The 20,839-nt window shown below is 49.2% G+C and overlaps 1 protein-coding gene and 1 long non-coding RNA gene across 4 annotated transcripts in view; one reads left to right on the top strand and one right to left on the bottom strand.

Moving 5' to 3' along the window:
* RIMS4 (regulating synaptic membrane exocytosis 4) overlaps positions 1-10,948 on the bottom strand; it is a 58,875-nt gene extending 47,927 nt beyond the window's left edge. For both annotated transcript variants that reach the window (XM_034947324.3, XM_034947323.3), the window contains exon 1: positions 10,568-10,948. In XM_034947324.3, coding sequence (XP_034803215.1) covers positions 10,568-10,664 — 97 coding nt within the window. In that variant the 5' untranslated portion in view covers positions 10,665-10,948. The remainder of the gene's footprint in view (positions 1-10,567) is intronic.
* The window catches only part of LOC117977224 (uncharacterized), a 48,222-nt gene continuing 36,895 nt past the window's right edge, over positions 9,513-20,839 (top strand). For both annotated transcript variants that reach the window (XR_008622346.1, XR_004668242.2), the window contains exon 1: positions 9,513-10,145. This is a non-coding gene — a long non-coding RNA (uncharacterized LOC117977224). The remainder of the gene's footprint in view (positions 10,146-20,839) is intronic.

Genomic DNA, 20,839 nt, shown 5'->3' on the forward strand with positions numbered 1-20,839 from the left:
TTAATTTTCATTAGAGGGCCCAATTAGTGACATATCTTTCCACCCACTCTCAGGGTGACTCCAGGTGGCATTCACTAGGGACACTGCGTGCTGGAGATAAAGGGAGCAGACTTGAGGCCTCAGGTGCCGCAGGGTCCATGATGGCTACTTGGGGTGCCTCAGGCGACAGGGAGAGATCCTGAGCTGTGTATCCAGAAACATCATTGCCACAGACCTCCTGTGAGGCTTCAGGCCAATTGAGATTGCTCTCTGGGCCTCAACTAAGATAGCCACAGTAGATGACCTCAGAGGGACTTTCAACTAAAATAATGACAGCTAACACTCTTAAGACACTTTCACTGTGTACCAGGCTCTCTACCAATATTTATTCATCTAATCCTCTTGACACCTTCGAGGCAGGAAGGGGCTATGATAAGCCCGTTTTGCAGATGAGGAAACAGGCTCAGGGAGGTTAAGTGACTTGCTCAGAGTCACACAGCCAATAAGCGGCAGAGCCAAGATTCAAATCCAGGTTATCTGGCTGTGGAGCTCGTTACTTTCACCATGCTATACTGCCTAGTGCAACCCAACTTCTCTGGAACTCTCACAGTGCCTGGCACAGGGATGGGCACCACCATAAGTGCTTAATAAGAATTCAAAAACAGGAAAATAAGAAAAAACTGGTAGCCTGAAAGAGTATGATGGTGGCTTGTGGGAGTGGGACTGGATAGCTGAGTAGGAGGGAGATGCCATTTCTTTGGATGTCCTCTGGTGCTGTTCGGCTTTTTTACGATGTATCTACGTTATCAGCAGTAATAACAGCATAAAGCATTATAAAAGCTGATAACAGTGCTTGTACCGGGGATGGGACATGAGGATCAGAAGACAGGGGTGCCCAGGACACTTCCCCCGGATATTTTTCATGTGTTTAAAATGTTGTAGCATCTGCATATATTACCTAATCCAAAAAAATACTTTAAAAATTATCCAAGACCAATCAAGCAAAGATCAGCTAGAGAGAAACTGGCAGGAGGGGGCGCTCTGGGGATGAAAAATAACCATCTAGGGGCTACCGCAGAGCCAGGGGGAGACAAAGGAGGAACTGGAGGGCCTGTACAAGTGTCCTACCTTCTCTGGGGGACTCTGGGTATATCTAAACCAAGCCCACCAGACTCTCACTCTGCAGGCAGGGATACTGAGGCCCAAAGAGTCAAAAAGTGGGTGTAGGAGACACTGAGACTCGGCGATGAACAAAGTCCTTCTCTCTTCACTCCTCATGCAGCCTTTCAGGCTCCACTGTGCACACAGTAAACACCACATACCTAGACCAGAGCAAGGAGGCCTGACGCCAGCTGTGTGCTGCCCCATCCCACCCTTCCTCCACCCAGATGTGCACATCACATCATTTTTATGAAGTCTACAGGAAAAGGAAAGGCAGCAGCTTCCATAGCTTGGATGTCTTCTATGTGTTGTACATACATCCTCTGGAATTCTCACAAGGTATCTCTAATTCCATTTTGCAAAGGACAGGCTGAGGCCTAGATCAGTTGCATACCACAGTCATGATGCACAGCTAGAAAGGGCCAGAGATGCAAACCCAGGTCTTTGGGCCTCCCAAGTCCGCTCATTTTTACTATCCCAAGCCACCCCTCACAGAGGGTATTTCCCATCAGTTTAGGACAAGTCCCACCCGGAAACTATTTTTAAGTGCCTTTGTCTTCAGATTCTGAGTTGTATGGGGCTGGGTGAGAATCTCATCACATCAAGGTTGGTCCCCTGCCTCCAACCTGAGCTAGACCCCAATCTTCCCTAGAAAATTATCAGCGACCCCTTTCTTAGAAACATCTGAATAAACTGACTCAGTAAACTCCCCCGGTAGCATTTCCCAGCACTTTGCCCCCTTTACATCGATGATTCCTTTGATTTACTTCTTCCCCGTAGAGGTTTGTCCTCAAATGAACTTCCTGGTTTTAACACATAGCCCTCCCTTTTCCCAGTGCAGAAAAGGGACCATGTCCTGTTCTCTCTGGACGAAAAAGGAGCTAGACCTGAATCCTCAGAATTCCCAGAGCTGTCTGGGTCCAATATCCCATGCAATGGTCTCATGGCCTGATGCATTGCTCATTTTGACTCACTTATCCTTTGTACAAATGACTTCCTAGAGGCTTTATGAGGGCCTACGTGTTAAACCTGGCACAACGCAGGCAGCAGCTGAGACTCATTTGGATCATAGACTCTGTGACAGAAACAAGAGGGCCTGAAGACCATACCCAGGACTGAATTTGGTACCCAATGTCCCAGCATCTAAGACATCAGGAGCCAGGAGATATCCCACGTTGGCAAGACCCCTTCAGTTCTCTCCAGCCTTTTCCTCCAACCCAGTGGTTCTCAAGGTAGGGTCCCTGGATCAGTACCATCCGAATCTGCATCACGTGGGAACTTGTTAGCAATGAAATCCTCAAGTCCCTCCTGCCCCCAAACTAAATAAAAGACTCTGGGTGGGCCCAGCAGTCTGCATTAAGAAGCCCTCCAGAGGATTCTGAGGCTCACTCAAGTTTGGCAGCCCTGCTCTAACCCATTTAAACTGACAACAGCCACTGTGACAACTGCAGCTGCTACCAATGACTGGGAACCTACTACGTGCCGAGGGTTAAACACGCACTCTCATCCATTAATCCTCATAGCAAAGGACACCTTACTCCATACGTCCAGCTCTGGGTTAGGTGTGTTGTGTGCATGATGTCATTTACTCCTTACTATAACCCTCTTGAGTGTTTGCTATTATTATGCCCCATTTTACAGATGCGGACATTGAACCCCAGAGGGTTGAAGCAACTTGCCTACAGTCATACAATTTAGAAGTGGCAGTCAAGATGAAAATTCAGATCTGCCGGATTCCAAAGCTATGTTCTTTCTGTCCGTCCATGGAAGTTCCCCAGGGTCTCTCACACCTACATCATCAGTCTGGGTCAGGTGAGATTCGAAGAGGGGTGGAGGCAGGCAGGGTGAGCAGAAAGAACCCAGCCTGGACTCCACAGTGCCTTCCAGCTACAGCGTGAAAGGAAGCTGTGTTATGCATGTAAAGGCACAGCCATCTGCACCTAAGGAACATAAAAAACAGGGATTCAGGGGGCATGAGTTCTTGGCCTCTCTCTAACTTCACCCAGCTGGGGGCCTTTTCTTTTCCTTCTTCGGACCTCAGTTCCCGCACTGGATAATCTTTATCCTCTACAAGGCTGAGATAATTTGCCCCCTTCTCTGATCTTGTCTCTCTAACCACACTGGTCTGTCATCTCTAGCCACACTGGTCTGCTTTCTATTCCCTAAAACTCAAACTCGCACTGACCTCAGGGCCTTTGCACAGCTATTCCCTCTGCCTGGAACACTCTTCCTCCTCATATTCCCATTGCTGGCTCTTTGTCAGTTAGGCTTTATCTCAGATATCACCTCCTTAGCCTTCCCTGACTACCTTACTTAACATTATCTCCTAGCCCATCATCGTTCCATTTTCATTCCACTTAGCAGAACCTGAAATTCTTTATTGAATTGGTTACCTATTTATTGTCTGTTTCCCCCACCCCAGAATATAACTCCCTGAGAGCAGAAACCATGTCTGACTTGTTCCTTGATATATCCCTAGCACCCTAGCACCTAGAACATTAACACTGAGCAGCTCATTAACTACTAACTGAATGAACAAATACCAGAAAAGAAAACCTGGACTCAGAGGTCAGAGCTCTGGATCCTTAATATGTGACCTTGGCAAGCCACTTCACCTCTTTGAGCCTGTTTCCCTACTTGCTTAATGAGGAAATGGGCTAGATGCTCTCCAAGGGTCCTTCCAAGACTTCCAGTCTTGGAAAGCCAGACCTGGAAGCAGCCCAGCTGGTCCATCCAGAAAAGGCAGCTGGCCAGGGTCCTGGCAGCAGCTGCCCTCTCGCCACCCCCATCCACATCCCTGCCCAGCCACACAGTCATCTCACTCCCCCGTCGCAGAAACTGTTAATGAAGTGCGCACTGCTAAATGCAGTTACAATTACGGGGGCTAAGAATAAGGCGCTGACATCAGCCTCCTCAGTTTCCAAGTGAATCAGAAGGGGAGGGGGGAGGAAGGAAAAAAGGGGAGGGGGGATGGCGCTCTGGAGCTGTCAAGTGGAAATAGCACAGCGTTAAATATAATCCAGCACTGGCCTACATCAGTCTGGAGAGGCAGGTGATGGCTTGGCCCCCAGGGCCAGGGCAGACAACTGGATTCTTCAAGGAGGCCAGGCAGCCACGGCAGCTGAGGGCCAACTGTGATAGGGATCAACCAGGAACCAGTGGCAGGGAAGGCACTCCAATGGGTGGGTGGATTGTAGCGGGCTGGTGGACCCTGGTGGGGCACATCACACCCAGGCCTTTGTCACCTGCTGTTCTGACAGCACAAGCACAGCCCCAGGAGCTTACATAGTCCTGTCCCACCCAGGATCTCATTTCATGCCCAGAAGCAGAAGATGGCCTAGAGTCAAACACACCTGGGTTTGAATCACCACCCTATAACCTGAGAGAGTCATGAATTCAACTGCTCTAAGCTGCCTGGCTTTCCTCATCTGCAAAATGGGTACATCTGCAACAGCAGCTACCCCTTCAGGTTGCCATAGAATTCAGTGCGATCACAGAAAGCAATGAGCATGGCCAAGCAAGCCCATCAATCATTTTATTTTTATAATCCTGAGAGATGCTTGAACAAAAATAATTAACCCTTTTTTTCCAGATGAGGCTCAGGAAGGTTAAGAGACTTGCTTGAGGTCAGAGCCAGAGCGGATTCAAATCCAAGCCCAGTTATCTTTCCAATACAAAAAGGCAGTGGAACTGACGAGGAATGCAGAATGGGGGAAGGTTTATAGTGGGGGAGATACTGCACCCTTTTGAGCACATTCACCAAAAGTGGCACCTTTCCAGCAATTTTTAAAAGACATGATGAAATGATGGTTGCTATGGCCATAAAGAAAAGACACAGAGGAGGCAAAGTAGAAAAAAGTCCCTCAGACAGACAAGAGGGTCGGCTGAGGGTGAAGGCTTCCTTCCATTCTCGCTCTCCTCCGCATCTCTCCCTTCACCCCCACTCAGCCTTCAGTTGGAACTTGCTCTGCCTCTGGTTCTAGCAGGGAGTGGGGAGGGATGCAGAGCCACATCCTGAAAGGGAAACAAGGTAGATGGACCTCTCTCCCCCTTCCCACCAAACAGAACTAGGTGGGCCTGTGGCAGCTGCAAACCGAGGAAGCTGGAGCCAGGAGTCTAGGGGCTTGGGGATGGGGAAGGGGGTGCCTAAGGGAGACAGAAGATAAGGAAAGAGCACTGATTGCACCAGAGCAGACCTGCAGACCAGTGATCTGTACGATGGGGTAAGGCGTGAATCCTCATGCACCTGATTTTCTAAGATCATTCTTTCAGGATAATTTGATTAAAATAAAGTGGTTTGGGCTGGGCATGGTGGCGCATGCCTGTAATCTTAGCACTTTGGGAGTCCAAGACGGGAGGATCGTTGAGTTCAGGAGTTTGAGACCAGTCTGGGTGACATAGTGAAACCCCATCTGCATCTGGTGGTGGTGCATGACTGTAGTCCCAGCCACTTGGGAGGCTGAAGTGAGAAGATCACTTGAGCCCGGGAGGCAGAGATTGCAGCGAACTGAGATCGCACCACTGCACCCCACCTTGGGCGACAGAGGGAGACCCTGCCTCAAAGTAAATAAATAAATAAAGTGGTTTGCGTCCACACTCTCACCCCACCCCTCTACTTGAACTATGGGAACAACTGGTTCAATTCTCCATCATGCTTCACTTATCCAAATCTACAAGAGTTCTGTCCAGCTCTGAAAACATTTAGAAAATGGGAAGGGGGGTGTGGTCAGGAAGAAGTGAGAGAGGAAGTGTCCTGCCCTGGAGGGTGAGGGTGGGAGTGGAGGCTTCAAAGCCACAACTTCATGCCTCCACGTGGTCCTGACCATGAAGGATATTTTAAGGCCTCCTCCCTCATCCACCCTGCCAGCCTCCTTCTAGGGCTGAAGGATTCATTCCCACCATCTTAGAGGGAAGGGGTGAGACAGCAGGGCATTTTGTTTCCCAGAAAAAGCTCAGGTCAAATTTCAAGGACAAAAGTTAGCACTTGGTCTGGGAAAGAAAACTCTGCCAAATGGAATAAAGGGGGAGGGGGAGAACTCCAGTGAGGTCATTCCAGGTGCCTGGGGGTGTGGAGAGAAATCGGAACTCTGATTCTCCCTGCCAGGATCTGTCTGGCAGGATATGGGTATCGCCGCCTCATCACCCAGAAGTACTCAGACCACCCCCTACATTTCCCCTCTGTCCAAAAATGGGGAGCGGGGCGCTGTGGTACTAGTTTTTGGATCCCATCCACTATCCCACCCCGCCCCCAGCCCAACAGATTTGGTCTGAGCGGAAGAGGGTGGTGCCAGGAAGGGCTTTCCAGCCCAGAGATGTGGCCCAAACCGCTAGGAGAGGGACCGGTAGCTGGCTGGTGTTGCCATGGCAACCTCCTCCCTGCGCTGGATCGAAGCTTCCATCCTATGGGCAAATCAGAGCTGGCTGCTCCAGCTTCTCCGCCCTTCTCCCAGGCGGGAGGGGGAGAACTGGACGCTGAAACCACTTGGGCAGGCTCAAGAACACCAGGCTCAATTCCAGACCCTGATGTAACAACCCCCTTTGGCATCTGTTGGAAACTAGAGACACCCCAGCTCCCCAGCTAGGCCCCAAGGCAGAGTGTCAGGGCTGGGACTGTAGATGTGATTGGTGCAAATGAAGTGGTCAGGAAGAGCAGGGAACCAGTGGCTGAAATCCTCCCCACCCTCTTGACTGGCAGGCGAGTCTCCCAAAGCCCTATGTTTAAGCCACTTCAAAGAAGGAGGGCCCAGCTCTACCTTAATAACTATAACGATGCAATAAGATTAGCCTATTAAAATTATAAAGCTAGCATTTTGAGAATCAGCATTCTCCCCTCCCCAAACCCACAGATTCTTTTCTACAGTCATGTTCAGAAACAACTGTTTCTCAGTAATAAGATAGATAACAGCTAACATGTAGTGAGAGCCTACCTCATGCCAGGTACTGTACTAAGACTTCTGCACAGCACAAACAGCATAATGGTTGATTAAAAGCATAGATGCTTAGGTCAGATTGCCCAAGTTCAAGGCTTCATTCCCTCACTTCCTGGCTGAGTGACCTTGAATGAATTAATATGTCTGTGCCTCAGTTTTCTCATCTGAAAATGGGGATGTAAACAGGATAGCAGTTTTATAGGCTTGCTATGAGGAATGAGTTAATATTTTTAAAATGCCTGGGAATATGTCTCGCACAAAGGTAATCATTTGTAAAATGTTAACCCTATGCAGTCCATGTTATTATTTTTCTTCTTCCTTACAGATACGAAACCGAGGCCACGTGTCTAACTCCTCCCCGATTACAAACCCAGTGCCAACAAGGCTGGGCAACAAAACACACACACAAAAAAACGCCTCCAAGCACATGTTTCCCTAAAGCCCCAGCATCCTTGTGAAAGAGGGCAAAAGGAGCATCTCAAGAAGTAAGTTCAAAGTGCACGAGGGAAGATGCCCCTTGAGAGGAATTCTGGGAACCAGTAATGACCAGCATCCTGGGCCCACAGGGGGCTAGAAAGAGGTGTGAAGAAGGCTCAGCTTCCTGTGCCCACCCCAATGGCCAAGGATCCCAAGTCCAAATCAGGAATGTGCTCTGCCCCAGTTAAGGCTAATGAGAAAAAGGCTCCTTCTCACACCATTTCTCAGGAAACTAGCAAAAGGATGGCAACTAAACTCTGAAGATGGCTCTGGCTCAGTCTAGTTGGAAAAAGATGCATTTCAACATGAGTTGGAAGCAGCAACAAAGGGGAGGCTCCTAGATGAGCCGGAGGCCTGTCAGGGACACACTTCTGAGACGGAGCCAGCAGAGACAGACAGGTATTAAGAAGGCCAGGGGAGGGAGGGGAGAAGAGGCAGGTGGAGCCACGCCTGTGTCCAGTATGGGAGAGACCATTCCATTGCTTTTAGAAATCAGTTCAGCGCAGTGCTGTTCTAAAAGAATAAATCCAAAAAGGCTTCTTTTAGGAGAAAATTAATGACTTTAAGGAGAACAAGAGAAATTAAGCACCAAGACAACGCTGCCTACTTCCGACTTTCACCAGACATTCATTATTCTTCCGGAAATGAAAGTTGACTTTCTCCCTCCCCCTCCCAAATTTGAAGCATCCCTCAAGAACAGACAGTGAGCACAAGATGCCCAAACCAAACTCTTGGTCGCCAGCCGCACCCCCAGGCCTCCTCACCTGGGAAACATTTTCTACACAGTAAGGTCTGGATTTCTTAAAAATCCTCTTTCAGAGGGAGGGCTACTGGTTTAATGGAAAGAGAACCATAAACCTGATTTTAGTCTCAGCTCTGTGGCTGCCTCACTAGATGACCTTGGCATATATATGTGTATATATATATATACACACACACACACACACACACACCCATTCCAGGGCTTCAGTCACACACACACAAACACTCACACAAATACACACACACCCCCATCCATTTGCGGGCAAAAAGGGGATAGACAAGATGATTTCTAGGTCTCTTCCAAGTGAAATACTAAAGAATTTCAAGAAGCCTGCTGGAAAAAACAAACGTGAGTGGACCTTTAAAAATATCATTAATACTACTTGAAGTTATCTGTTCTGACTTAAGTGAAACCAGAGCAAGTTGCCTGCAGCCTGCAATAACCAAGGTGTTTGACCCATGACACAGAGCATGACTTTGAAGAAAAACTAAACCGCTCCTGCCTCTGATGCTCCTACAAACCCATGCTCCTGCCCAGCCTGGCTCTTGAGATCCAAGTGGACTGCTGACCACTCTACTGTGTTGGGGAGCCCCCTACTTCTTCCCACCTTGCCTTGTCCAGAATAATAATACAACCTCCCTCAGCTACATCAAGGCAGAAGTTAAACCTCTGAGCCTCAGTTGTTTTTTTCTGTAAAATGGTGATTATAAAAATGGTAAAATGTCTCTGCAGTAATCATCTTTACCCTTACCCCCATCCCCACCTCCAGGTCAATAGAAAGACAGGTCTATTGGGGATCTGCCTCACCTATCCCCATTCATTCACCAGTCAACAAATTCTTCTGGAGAAAGGGCAGGAAGACATGCCCACCACTTCATCCCATGATGGAACCTTGGTGGCCAGGTTGATCAGACAAGGGTCCCCAAAGACTAAGTCTAAACCTGGGCCCAGGAACTTCCTAAAACCGTAGGCTACATTTTGTGGATGGTGCATATATGCACTTCGGGAGAGATAGTCCATGTTTTCCTCAGAGACTTGAAAGTGCCCATGAAACCATTTTGCTCCTCAAGCACATACACTCCTCCAGCACATACACTCCTCTGTTTTGTTCCCCCAATGAATTCAAAGACTCTCGGATTTTCAGCTTATAAAACACTGAACTCCACCCTCACACCATACAGAGCTTTGCATCGATACGATGATCCCCATTTCAGAGATGAGGAAATCCAGGCTCAGAGGTGGCATGACTTGCCCAAGGTCACAGCTAAGAAGTAGAGAATGAAGACTGGAACCTGATTCCGATTCCCAATCTGGCATTCTTTGGGGAACTCTCACCCAAGCCCTCTAGCTACCCCACCTGTTGGTGGATTCCTTTCCTCACCCCAGAACCAAATCCGGAGCTCTCATGTTCCTTCTGCCGGGTCCCAGGGCCCTAAACAGTAGGTTTCCCTACAGCTCCCCACCCCTCGCTCTGGCTGAGGTTGTGCGCAGGCCTGGGAGGAGGAGGTTCAAGCCGCTGGCTGGTGGCCGGCTTCAACCCACCAAGAAAGGCGACTCCAGGGACAAGAGCACCTGAGGTCAGGGGCACACACCAGCGGGCGGACAAGTGTAGAGTTGGCGCCGCCCTACACCTCTCTCCGGGAAGAGAGGGGAGGAAAGGCCGTCACCTGGCCGGTTCCCCTCCGTCTGCCCCAGGCGTATAAGAAGCAGGAGTCTGGAGCCCCAGCCCATGAGGGAAGGAGAGGAGAGATAACTGGGGACGCTCAAGGCCTCAGGCGCCGGGCAGGGGTCTTGGGCAGGGATCCTCTGGATGTGGCCAAGACAAAGATGGAGAGGTAAGGTCTGCGCGCCACCTCCAATGGCGGGGGGCGAGTCGGAGCCCCAGGGGTGGGACGGCCAAAGCCCAGGGCTTGAAGAGTGGGCACATTCAGGAGACTCAGGGAGGGTGGCAGGTCGGCTCCAGGGACGAGGCAAGGGGCCTCCGATAGGCGCGGGTGAGGAGGGAGATGGGTCCTGGCGACCCAAAGGGCCCACCTGCGGGAAAGGTGAATGCAGACGATCTCGGGGTCCCTGGGGGAGAAGGCCAGAAGGTAGCGCATCCTGGAGACCCTGGGGTCCCGTGGGTGCGGAAGGAGACCCTGGGGGCGCCTTCCCAGGGGATTGGGGGTGGGGAGGAGGGCGCACGGGTCGGGGAGGGGGCTACCGGACCTGGATCCCGGGACACCCCGGGGGTCTGGGGGGCGGGCCGCGCGCTTACCTGCGTCCTCGTCGTCGAAGGAGTTCATGCACGGGAAGTAGATGGCGAGCGCCTCGAAGGAGGCGGACAGACTGAGGCGGCTCTGCGAGCGCTCCATGCCCGCGCCGGCGCCGGGCGCCTCGGCCGCGGCGGCGGCGGCGGCGGCGGGCGGCTTGGGCAGCTTGGCCGCCCCATTCTTGACGCGGAGTACGGCGCGCGGCGTGGTGGCGGCGGCCCGCGGCCGGGCCGAGGCTCCGCTGCGGGGCTGGCGGGCGCGGCGGGGCCGGCGGGCGGGCCAGGAGCTGGCGGCGCGCGGAGCCCGAGGCGCGCTGTGCTGCCGGCGGCGGCGGCTGTGGCGGCGGTGGCGGCGGCGGCGGTGGCGGTGGCGGCGCAGCGCGCTCTGGCCCGCGGCGCCCCCCGCCGGCCGCGCGAGGCGGGCTTGGAGCGGCGCCGCAGCCAATCCGTGCCGCCGGGGGAGGGGGCGCCGCTGCGGGGCGTGGGAGCCCGGAGGGCGCGGGCTGCGGCCTCTTCTAGCAGCCCCCGGGCCCGGCAGGTGCGCGCGGGGAGGCAGGCGCCGGGCGAGGTTGTCTGGGCCCTGGTCCGAGGGCTGTTCCCGACCCCGCCTCGGCCCCCACCCTCAGCCGGCCGACTTGCGGAGAGGCCGGCGTCCAGTCCCTCACCCAGACAGGCCTCTCCCAGAGACACTGGCGCGCTCGGAGGGGATGCGCTCAAAGGGTCCCGCCCAGGCGGGTCGGCACTCGGCCTCCCACACAGAGACCCTCGGCTTCACACCTGCACCCACAGAGAAGCTCAAACAGGCACCCACACCTACACATTCACTCTGCAACATGCCCCGCAGACCCACCCCCTCACAGATGCGGGGCAGACACGTCCACGGACACACGCAGACTCACGCAGAGACCTGCAAACACACTCAGGGAGGTAGGCAGGACATCCCTGGTGCCCGGCCTCCCTCACGGGGAGACTCTCAGATGCCACAAAACCCCACGAAGTTCAGGTAGGCATACACAGTCTCATGCATTCACACTTACCAAAGACACCCCAGAATTCATACACACATTCATACACTCAGATGAACACACAAGCCCAGACCCAGCACACACTCTGTGTCGCCTCCCCCTGTGATCATCTCAGCACTGTCAAACACTCTGACTGACACGGCCAGATGCACACACCTTCACCCTCAGACACACTAGAGTAGCACACACACGCCAAGACACAGCCACACAGACTCCATCCCTCCCAGTGTGGGTGCATCCCGACGGATTGACTGACACCCTCAGACTCAGGTACACTGAGACACACTTGGCAGGCTCACACTCACAGACTCTCCCATTGTCACCTTCGGCGACCCGCAGTCCTCAGACACACACGGGCTCAGACACTCACAGCCCCAGGACAGAGACGAGCGAATCGGAAACCCGTGTTCCATTCCCTGCATGTGACCTGGGACGTGAGGGTCCCTGCCCACCTAATCAGGCCCCAGATGTCAAACAACCTTCTCAGCTGCTCGCACACCTCTTTATGAAGCCATCTGGCGACATGGAAACAGTTCAGGCCTCAGAAAGAGACAGCCCAGAGTTTGAATCTCAGCTGTGGTGCTGTCTTTCTGGGTGGCCTATGGCAAAACTCTTTATCCCATGGGTCCTGTTCCTCATCTGTACAATGGGGACAGGAGCCTTCCATTTTGGATGGTTGTGAACTGCCTGTAAGATAACACAGGTGTTTGTTTTCTATTGCTGCATAACAAATGAAGTGGCTTAAAAACACCAATCTAGTGATTTACAATCCTGTAGGTCAGAAGTCTGGGCAGCCTGAGCTGGGTTCTCTGCTTAGGGCCTCACAAAGTATTGGCCAGACTGGGCTCTTCTCTGCAGGCTCTGGAGAAGAATCCGCTTCCAAGATCATTCAGGTTGTTGGCAGGATTCAGTTCCTTGTGGTTGCAGGACTGAGGTTCCTGTTTCCTTGCTGGCTGTCAGCCAGAAGTCAACCTCAGCTCCTAGAAGTGGCTTTCTGGTCCTTTCACATGGCCCCTTCCACCTTCAAGGCCAGTTTCAGGATGTCAAGCCCTTCTCATCCTTCAGTAGAATCTTTCTACCTTGGCTTCTGCTTACTGGCCTGAGAGATTCTGCTTTTAAAGGTCTCGTGTGATTAGATCAGGTCCACTCGCATGATGTCCCTTTGACATATAATGTAATGTAATCCCGGTAGCGATTCCTGATCAGGGTCGCAGTTTCCACCCATGCTCACACAAGGGCGGGATCACACAAGGTATTACATAAGGGCAAGGATCACTGGAGTTATTCTGACACATCTGCCCATCACAGTGTGCAAAACACCTAGCACAGTGCTGGCCTTCGGCAGGTGCTCCTGAGCCCTAGCCCCTTCCCAGGGACCATATCTAGACTTTGAGGCAGCCTGGTGTCATGGTTAAGAGTGCTGGTATAATCATCCCCATCTTGGTCAATGGCAGCTCCATTTTTCCACTTGTTTGGATCAGAAATGTTGGATACTTGACTCCAGTCTCACACACACCACATTCAATCCATCAGCAACTCCTGTTATTTCTATACACAAAATGTAACCAGAAACTGACCACTTCTCTGCCCCAAACCCTCCCATCTCACAGTCAAAGCCCATGTTCTACAAGGTCCTAATTTCTTTGGCTCTGCCACCCCTCTGTCCTCATACCCAGGACACCCCGGTGGCTCACTCGGCTTCAGAACCTCTGTACTGCTGTTCCCTCTGCCTGAAGCCCTCTCCCTTGCACAGGGCTGTGTAGCTCACTCCCAGATCTCTGCTTAAATGTCACTTTCCCTCTGAAGTCTTCCCTCACCACTCTTTATGAAGTAGCAAAAACTCCTCCCTGAAATGCCAGATCCTCTCTACCCTGCTTTATTTTTCTCTGTAGCCCTCATCACCATCTGACATGTTTCATATATATGTGGGGGGTTACATGTATATATACAGACACACACATATTTATGTACATGTGTATATGCGTGTATATATGTGCAAACACACATACATGTGTATATGCATGTATATGTGTATGTATTTGCATATATATATACACACACACACATACACAACACACACATTTTTATTCTTGTTTATTTGTTTATTGTCTCTTTTTCCCCTTCCCAGAGCCCAGAAAGATGCCTGGCAAAAAGTTCGTGTTCTGTAAATAGTTGTTGATTGAATGAATAAATTCTCACACCAGCCATAGGAAGGAGATAGGTATCCTTTGCATCCTCTCCCCATCTTACAGATAAAGAACTGAGGCTTACGAAGGGGAATGGACTTACTCAAGGTCACAGTGAGTAGGCCTCTTGTCAAAAATGGTGGGTGGGGGCCAGGTGCAGTGGCTCATGCCAGTAATCCTAGCACTTTGGGAGGCCAAGGCGGGTGGATCACCTGAGGTCAGGAGTTCGAGACCAACCTGGCCAACATGCCAAAACCTCATCTCTACTAAAAATACAAAAATTAGCCAGGCGTGGTAGAAGGAACCTGTAATCCCAGCTACTTGGGAGGCTGAGGCAGGAGAATTGCTTGAACCCAGGAGGTGGAGGTTGCAGTGAGCTGAGATCTCGCCACTGCACTCCAGCCTGGGCAACAGAGCAAAAACTCCATCTCAAAAAAAAAAAAAAAAAAGTGGGTGGGGAATCTAACCCAACATAAGGAGATCGAAGAAGGCTTCCCTGAGGATGTGATGTTGGAGCTGAAAATAGCACCTCCTATGTGCCTGGACTTCTTGGTGTGATTTCTCCTTTCTTGGTTAGCTCATGCCTAAAATTCCATCCATAGGGTTTGGGCCTGTACACTTAAATCATTTACCCTTTGTAAATATGTAATGTTTCCCCATGGGAAATTTAAGTGGTCAGCCACTTACACCTGGGTATGAATAATGCATTCTAAGAACAAGTTTGGGGGGTGGAGAGGGATGCTTAAGAAAATGAATGAGGGAAGTGGTGGATGTGGATCCAGAGAAGGAAGGGATGGGAAATCAGAGATGAACTTCCAGGTTGGAGTTCACAGTCCAGTGAGATGGAGGATGCCAAGAACCAGGCAGCTCAGTGGAGTGGAGCGGAAGAAGCATTGCCTGACTTGGGTTTAAACGCCTGTCCTTATTTTATTTATGTGACCTTGGGTATGTTCCCTCAAGGTTCTCATAAAAAAATGAGAGTAATAGGCTGGGCGCGGTGGCTCACGCCTGTAATTCCAATACTTTGGGAGGCTGAGGCAGGAGGATTACTTGAGGTCAGGAATTCGAGACCAGCCTGGCCAACGTGGCAAAACCCTGTCTCTACTAAAAATTAAAAAAATTACCCGGGCATGGTGGCGCACGCCTGTAACCCCAGCTACCTGGAAAGCTGAGGCACAAGAATTGCTTGAATCTGGGAGGTAGAGGTTGCAGTGAGCAGAGAGCACACCACTGCATTTTAGCCTGGGTGACAGAGCGAGACTCTGTCTCCAAAAAAAAAAAAAAAAAAAAAAAAAAGGGAGAGAATAATTAACACCTCTTTGCACAATCGTGATGAAGATTGGAGATTGGACATATACAGAGTGCATCGTATGTAATAGGTACTTGATAGATAAATTTATTGAATGTAAATTCCAAGTGCTCACTATTGTACCCAGCTCTACAAATACAGGGATGAATAAAACAGACCTGGTCTCTGCCTTCACGGAGTTTATAGTTTGGTAACATTAAACAAATAATTATGCTAATAATTATTTAAATTATTTAATTACTACCTTATCTAATAGTTGCATAATAATAATTTTAATTGAAATTGTGATAAGTGCCATAAAAGATATATATCTATATACTGTGTGTGTGTGTGTGTGTGTGTGTGTGTTTGAGTGAGATAGGGTGAGATGGGGTCTTGCTATGTTGCCCAGGCTGGTCTTAAACTCCTAGCCTCAAGCAGTCCTCCTGCCTTGACCTCCCGAAGTGGGTAGGATTACAGGCATGCGCCCCCGTGCCCAGCCCAGCATGCATATACGTTGCAGTGCATTTGTGTACATGTGTGTGCAGCTTCAAGTGGGTGGAGAATCTGACCCAGCATGAGGAGATGGAAGAAAGCTTCCCTGAGGATGCTTCAAAATGGCACTTCCTATGTGCCTGGACTCTTCTTGGTCCTGTTCTTGGTCAAACTTGTTCTTAGAACACATTTTACTTATTTATATCGGTAACTAAACCAAATCGCTGCCCTCAGATTTGCATTTTAAAATAATTCTGGGGCCAGGCGCAGTGGCTCACGCCTGTAATTCCAACACTTTGAGAAGCCAAGGCGGGTGGGTCACCTGAGGTCAGGAGTTTGAGACCAGCTTGGCCAACATGGAGAAACCCTGTCTATACGAAAATTACAAAAATTAGCTGGGCATGGTGGCAGGTGCCTGTAATCCCAGCTCCTCGGGGGAGCTGAGGCAGGAGAAGCACTTGAACCCGGGAGGCAGAAGTTGCAGTGAGCCGAGATTGCGCCACTGCACTCCAGCCTGAGGGATAGAGCAAGACTCTATCTCCAAAAAAATAAAATAAAATAAAATAACTCCGGGGCTGCTCTGAGAGGGATGGATTTGAGTGAATTCAGAGAGTGCCTTGCCCCTTCTCTTCAGGTAAGTCCTGATTTGAACCAAAAATCCATTGCTTGTTTTTTTTGCCTCCTAGCAAAGGAAGATGGCTGAGAAAGGATGTCCTGGTGGAAAGGTGAAGTGGAGGAGTCTGAGTGACAAAGGGTCCTACGGCCAGATAGGAGGCCATGGCTGGGGGAGGCTGAGACATGGATGGGAGGTAACAAGGCCTCGGCTAAGGAGAGGGCTGGGCCTGAAAGTTCCAGAGATCGCTTGAGCAGGACTTGGTGACAGACTGGATGGGGTGAGGGTTGGGAAGGAAAAGGAGGAACAAAGACACTGCCAAGCTCTGAGCATCAAGAGAAACAGCACATACAGATGGAGCCCTCCTCTTCAGGCACCTTTCCCTAAGCTGAAGCCTTCAGGGGAGTGCCCCTTAAATTTTACATATTTTGCAAGACCCAGCTGAGTGGCTTTCAGCTAGAGAAGTGACAAGTGGCTGGAATGTAGTTAGTTAAACCTCTAGGGGGTCCTATTTGCAGTTTTGTCCAAGAGAGAAAGACCGATCTTGTCTGTGTTCTGCCTGCTCTGTGTGTGTGTATGTATGTATGTGTGTGTGTGCATGTGTGTGTGTAAAACTCCCCTGCTAATGTGCATGCCTCTGATAGATAAGCATTTCTGCATATCTGTGTCATTGTCTTTGAGGCAATAACCTTGTTTCTGAATACATCCTTTCAAGGTGCATGTCCTCATGTTAAATGTGTCCAGTCTAGTTTCGAATGTGATATGTATCCTGGTCTTTGCATGTACTGATATGTGGGTATGTATGTGGGTGAAAGACACAAACAGACACACACAAAGACAGAGAAAGACAGTGCCTGTCTCTGTGTGCACATGATCTATGTATTCCCGTTTCCATGTGGTTCTGTGATGTGTTTGTGTCTTCTGTTGATGGTGTGTCCTTCTGTGTGTTTGCCTTATCTCTAAGTGTATTGGTGTCTATGTGTAACTGAGTTGAGTTAGCCGTATTCGAGTGTCGGTGTAAGGTTTCTGTAATGCCTACGCTTGTGTGTGTCTCTTTGCATCCTGGTCAGTGTGAATGCATCCCTGACAGTGTGTGAATGTTGCTTTGTGTGAACTTGTCCATGTTGACTGGTAGCTTGAGAGGGGACTCATATTTTCTTGGATTAATCTCAGTCTTTAAGTGGCTAACACATGCCTTAGAGCTAATAGGGATAGAGATATTAAAATCTGTTATAAACTCCAAATCCCCTAACTACTTACCTAACCATTAATTTATTCTTTCATCTACCCATCCATCCATCTATCCATCCATCCATCCATCCATCCATCCATCCATCCATCCATCCATCTCTCCCTCCCTCCCTCCCTTTCTCCCTCCCTCCCTCTTGATTTCACTGGCATTTAGTAACTATGTAGTTATTTCTCTTAGGCGTGAGTTTTCTCATCTATAAAATGGAGATGATAATGTAGCTACCTGATAGGGCTGGGGATATGGGGTAGAAATGGAAGTGGGATACCACATATAAAATACTTAACGTGTTGCCTAACACATAGTAGGTGCTCACTATATTAACGATTATTGTCACATCATTGTGGTCACTGTGATTCAGCAAATTCTCATCAGCACTTTACTAAGGGCCACTCCTGAGCTAGAAGCTGGTGAGGCCCTATCCATAGCAGAGGCCATTAAGTGCCTCTGCCTCACCTTCTTGTGTGACCTGGGACAAAGCCTATGCCCTGTCTGAACCCATAGAGTGGGTAGAGCACTCTTGCCCCACCTTCTTACAGAGATTCTGGGGGCATCTGCACTTCTGAACCTGCAAGGAGCTGTGCAGTTATGTAGCAGGTCAGGGGACATTCCAAAGCCTTAAAATGGCAGAGGCCTGTCCTGGGTCATCAAGAGGGTCAGGCAGAGCTGAGACAAAGCCAGACCCCCTGGCACTTCAGGCCAAAGCCAGACCCGCTGGCACTGACAGGCCAAAGCCAGACCCCCGGCACTGACAGGCTTTCCTGTCATTTCTAGTCCTTGTTCTCTCTCTGGGGACGCACCTATCGGGAAGCCATGGAGCAGAGCTTCTTCACTTCTCCACCATTTGTCTCTCACTTACTATTTAGTGAGGGGCCTGGCCTTATTTTTAAAAGAAAAAGAAAAAAGAGAACTAGGTAGGGGGTGTGATGTCCACCTCCATAAGCCACTACTGTGGGCAAGAGACAGACAGAGACAGAGAAAGAAGGAGAGAAAGGGTAGAAAGAGACAGAAACTAAGAAAGAGACATGGAACACTAACAGAGAGACACAAAGAGACAGGGAATGGAAGAGTCAGAGGCAGAAACAGGAGAGAGGGAGGGAGATGGTTGGAGACAGGAAGAGATCAGAATGAAGTCGGGCTTTCTTGCAGACCTGATTTGGGCTGCCCCAATTTACAAAGCTGTAAGAGCCCTGTAGCAAGGACTGCCACTCTCCTCAGGCCACCTTCATCCAACACACACATGTACTCATACACACTCATACACACATTCACACACTCCTAAACACACTCATCCTCCAATGCTCATATATGCATGCTCACAAAATGGAGGAAGAGGCAGGGGCCTCAAAGTAGGGGGTGGATTCTGGTCATCAGGAACCCCCTGTGTGAACTTATGCAATGCCAAGCCACATCCCATTTGAGTCTCAGTTTCCTCATTTGGAAAATAAGCCCGCAGACCTCACTCAGTGGTTTCAAAGCTAAAGGGGATAATGGATGTAAAAAAGTTTTAGAAATAATGGAAAAGTCTGGAAAAGGACCTTTGGAACTAGGCAAGCTAATTATATAGCTCACATGGAAAATTGCTGGGAAAATGTGCAGTTGAGGAAAGCGGGGAAGGATAATGAGTGATCAGGAGCCCTATCAAATCCCAAAACATTCTAAAACTACAGTAAGTTTTTTTGTTTGGTTGGTTTTTTTTGTTGTTTTTTTTTTTTTTTTTTTTTTTTTTTTAGACGGTGTCTTGCTCTAATGCCAGCCTGGAGTGCAGTGACGTGATCTTGGCTCACTGCAACCGCTGCCTCCCTGGTTCAAGCGGTTCTGCTGCCTCAGCCTCCTGAGTAGCTGGGACTACAGGTGCGTGCCACCACACCCAGCAAATTTTTGTATTTTTAGTAGAGATGGGTTTTCACCATGTTGGCCAGGATGGTCTCGATCTCTTGACCTCATGATCCGCCAGCCTTGGCCTCCCAAGGTGCTGGGATTACAGGCATGAGCCACCATGCCTGGCCCAGTAAGTTCTTTTAAAGGCCAAAAAAAGTTGGATTCCCTTCATATATAAAGAGCACTTACAAACAGTACAAAAAAGGCCATCACTCCTGTAGGAAATGGAGAAAGGCTCTTAACAGGCAATTCACAGGAAAAAAAAAAATACAAATGACATCTAAAAGCAAAAAGTTATTCAGTATTTCTCACTATTAACAGAATGTCAATTAAAACAAATTATTTACCCATCAGTCTCACAAAGAAATTGCTTGAAAATAAACTGTATGGGGAAGGGAGTGGAGAAATAGACACAGTCACACATTGTTAGTGGGAGTATATATTAACTGATGAAAATTTTGGAGATTAATTTGTTAGTATCTATCAAAATATTTAAATTCACAAACCATAACTTAGCAATTCACCATTTGAACAGAGCAATTCCACTTCTAGGAATTTATTCTACATTTTACATATATACTTGCACATATGCAGGAAGATAATGTATAAAGAATGTTTTGTAGCATTGTTTATAATAGCAAGGGATTGAAAATAAGCCAGGTACTCATCAAATAAACTATGATACATCCATATAGGGAAATTCTGTAGTCATTAAAATGAATGAGGTAGATGGGTTTGGGACAGATAGCCTAGATATATAATGAAATAAGAAAGCGATGTCTGAACAGTATGTATAGTGCACTCCCATCTGTGTCCAAAATACATATGTATGTAGGTATTTAAATATAAATCTTTGAATGGGCACACAGATTTCAGGAGCCATACACAGGAAGCTATTAATGGTGATTTCCTTAGGTACATAAGACTGATAACTTCCAGGTAGTAGTCAGTGTCTTTTGCTTTATGCCCTTCTCTAGCATATGAATTTTTTTTTTTTTACCATGAGCATGTATTGTTTGGAATAAGATAATTTTAAGTACATTTTTTCACCTAAAAAAGGAGTTAGTATCCATAGTTAGTAAATAATTACAGTGTAAATGTGTTACTTGGGCCAGGGTTACCTACAAGCTTCCTGTTATCTATGACTTCAGTAACATGGATTAGGTCCAGAATCCCCCTTGGGACCACCCTCAGGGTGGGAGCACGCTTTGCCACCAGTCTCCTGGGAATGAGAAAGTAGGCTAGGCTGCCCAAAATAACCACCTGCCATTTCCCAAGCTGGTCACTTTCTCTCCTGAGCCAAGGGAGGCTCCGGTTGGGTGGAAAAGGTGGATTCGTCTTTCCAGGAACCACAACCTTTTTCTATTGCACTCCTCCTCCCCCCGACCAAGCAACCCTGACATCTAAACCTGTCCTTTGATGCCAACCAGCCCGGAAGGAGATGGCTGGAGTCTAGAAACCTAGTGCAAGATTAAAATCTGCTCTGCCACAGGTTTATACTGTGATCTTGGGGAAGCCACTCTCTCCCTCTGGGCCTCAGC

Source organism: Pan paniscus, chromosome 21 (genome assembly GCF_029289425.2).
Source record: "Pan paniscus chromosome 21, NHGRI_mPanPan1-v2.0_pri, whole genome shotgun sequence".
NCBI classification, from domain to species: domain Eukaryota; kingdom Metazoa; phylum Chordata; class Mammalia; order Primates; family Hominidae; genus Pan; species Pan paniscus.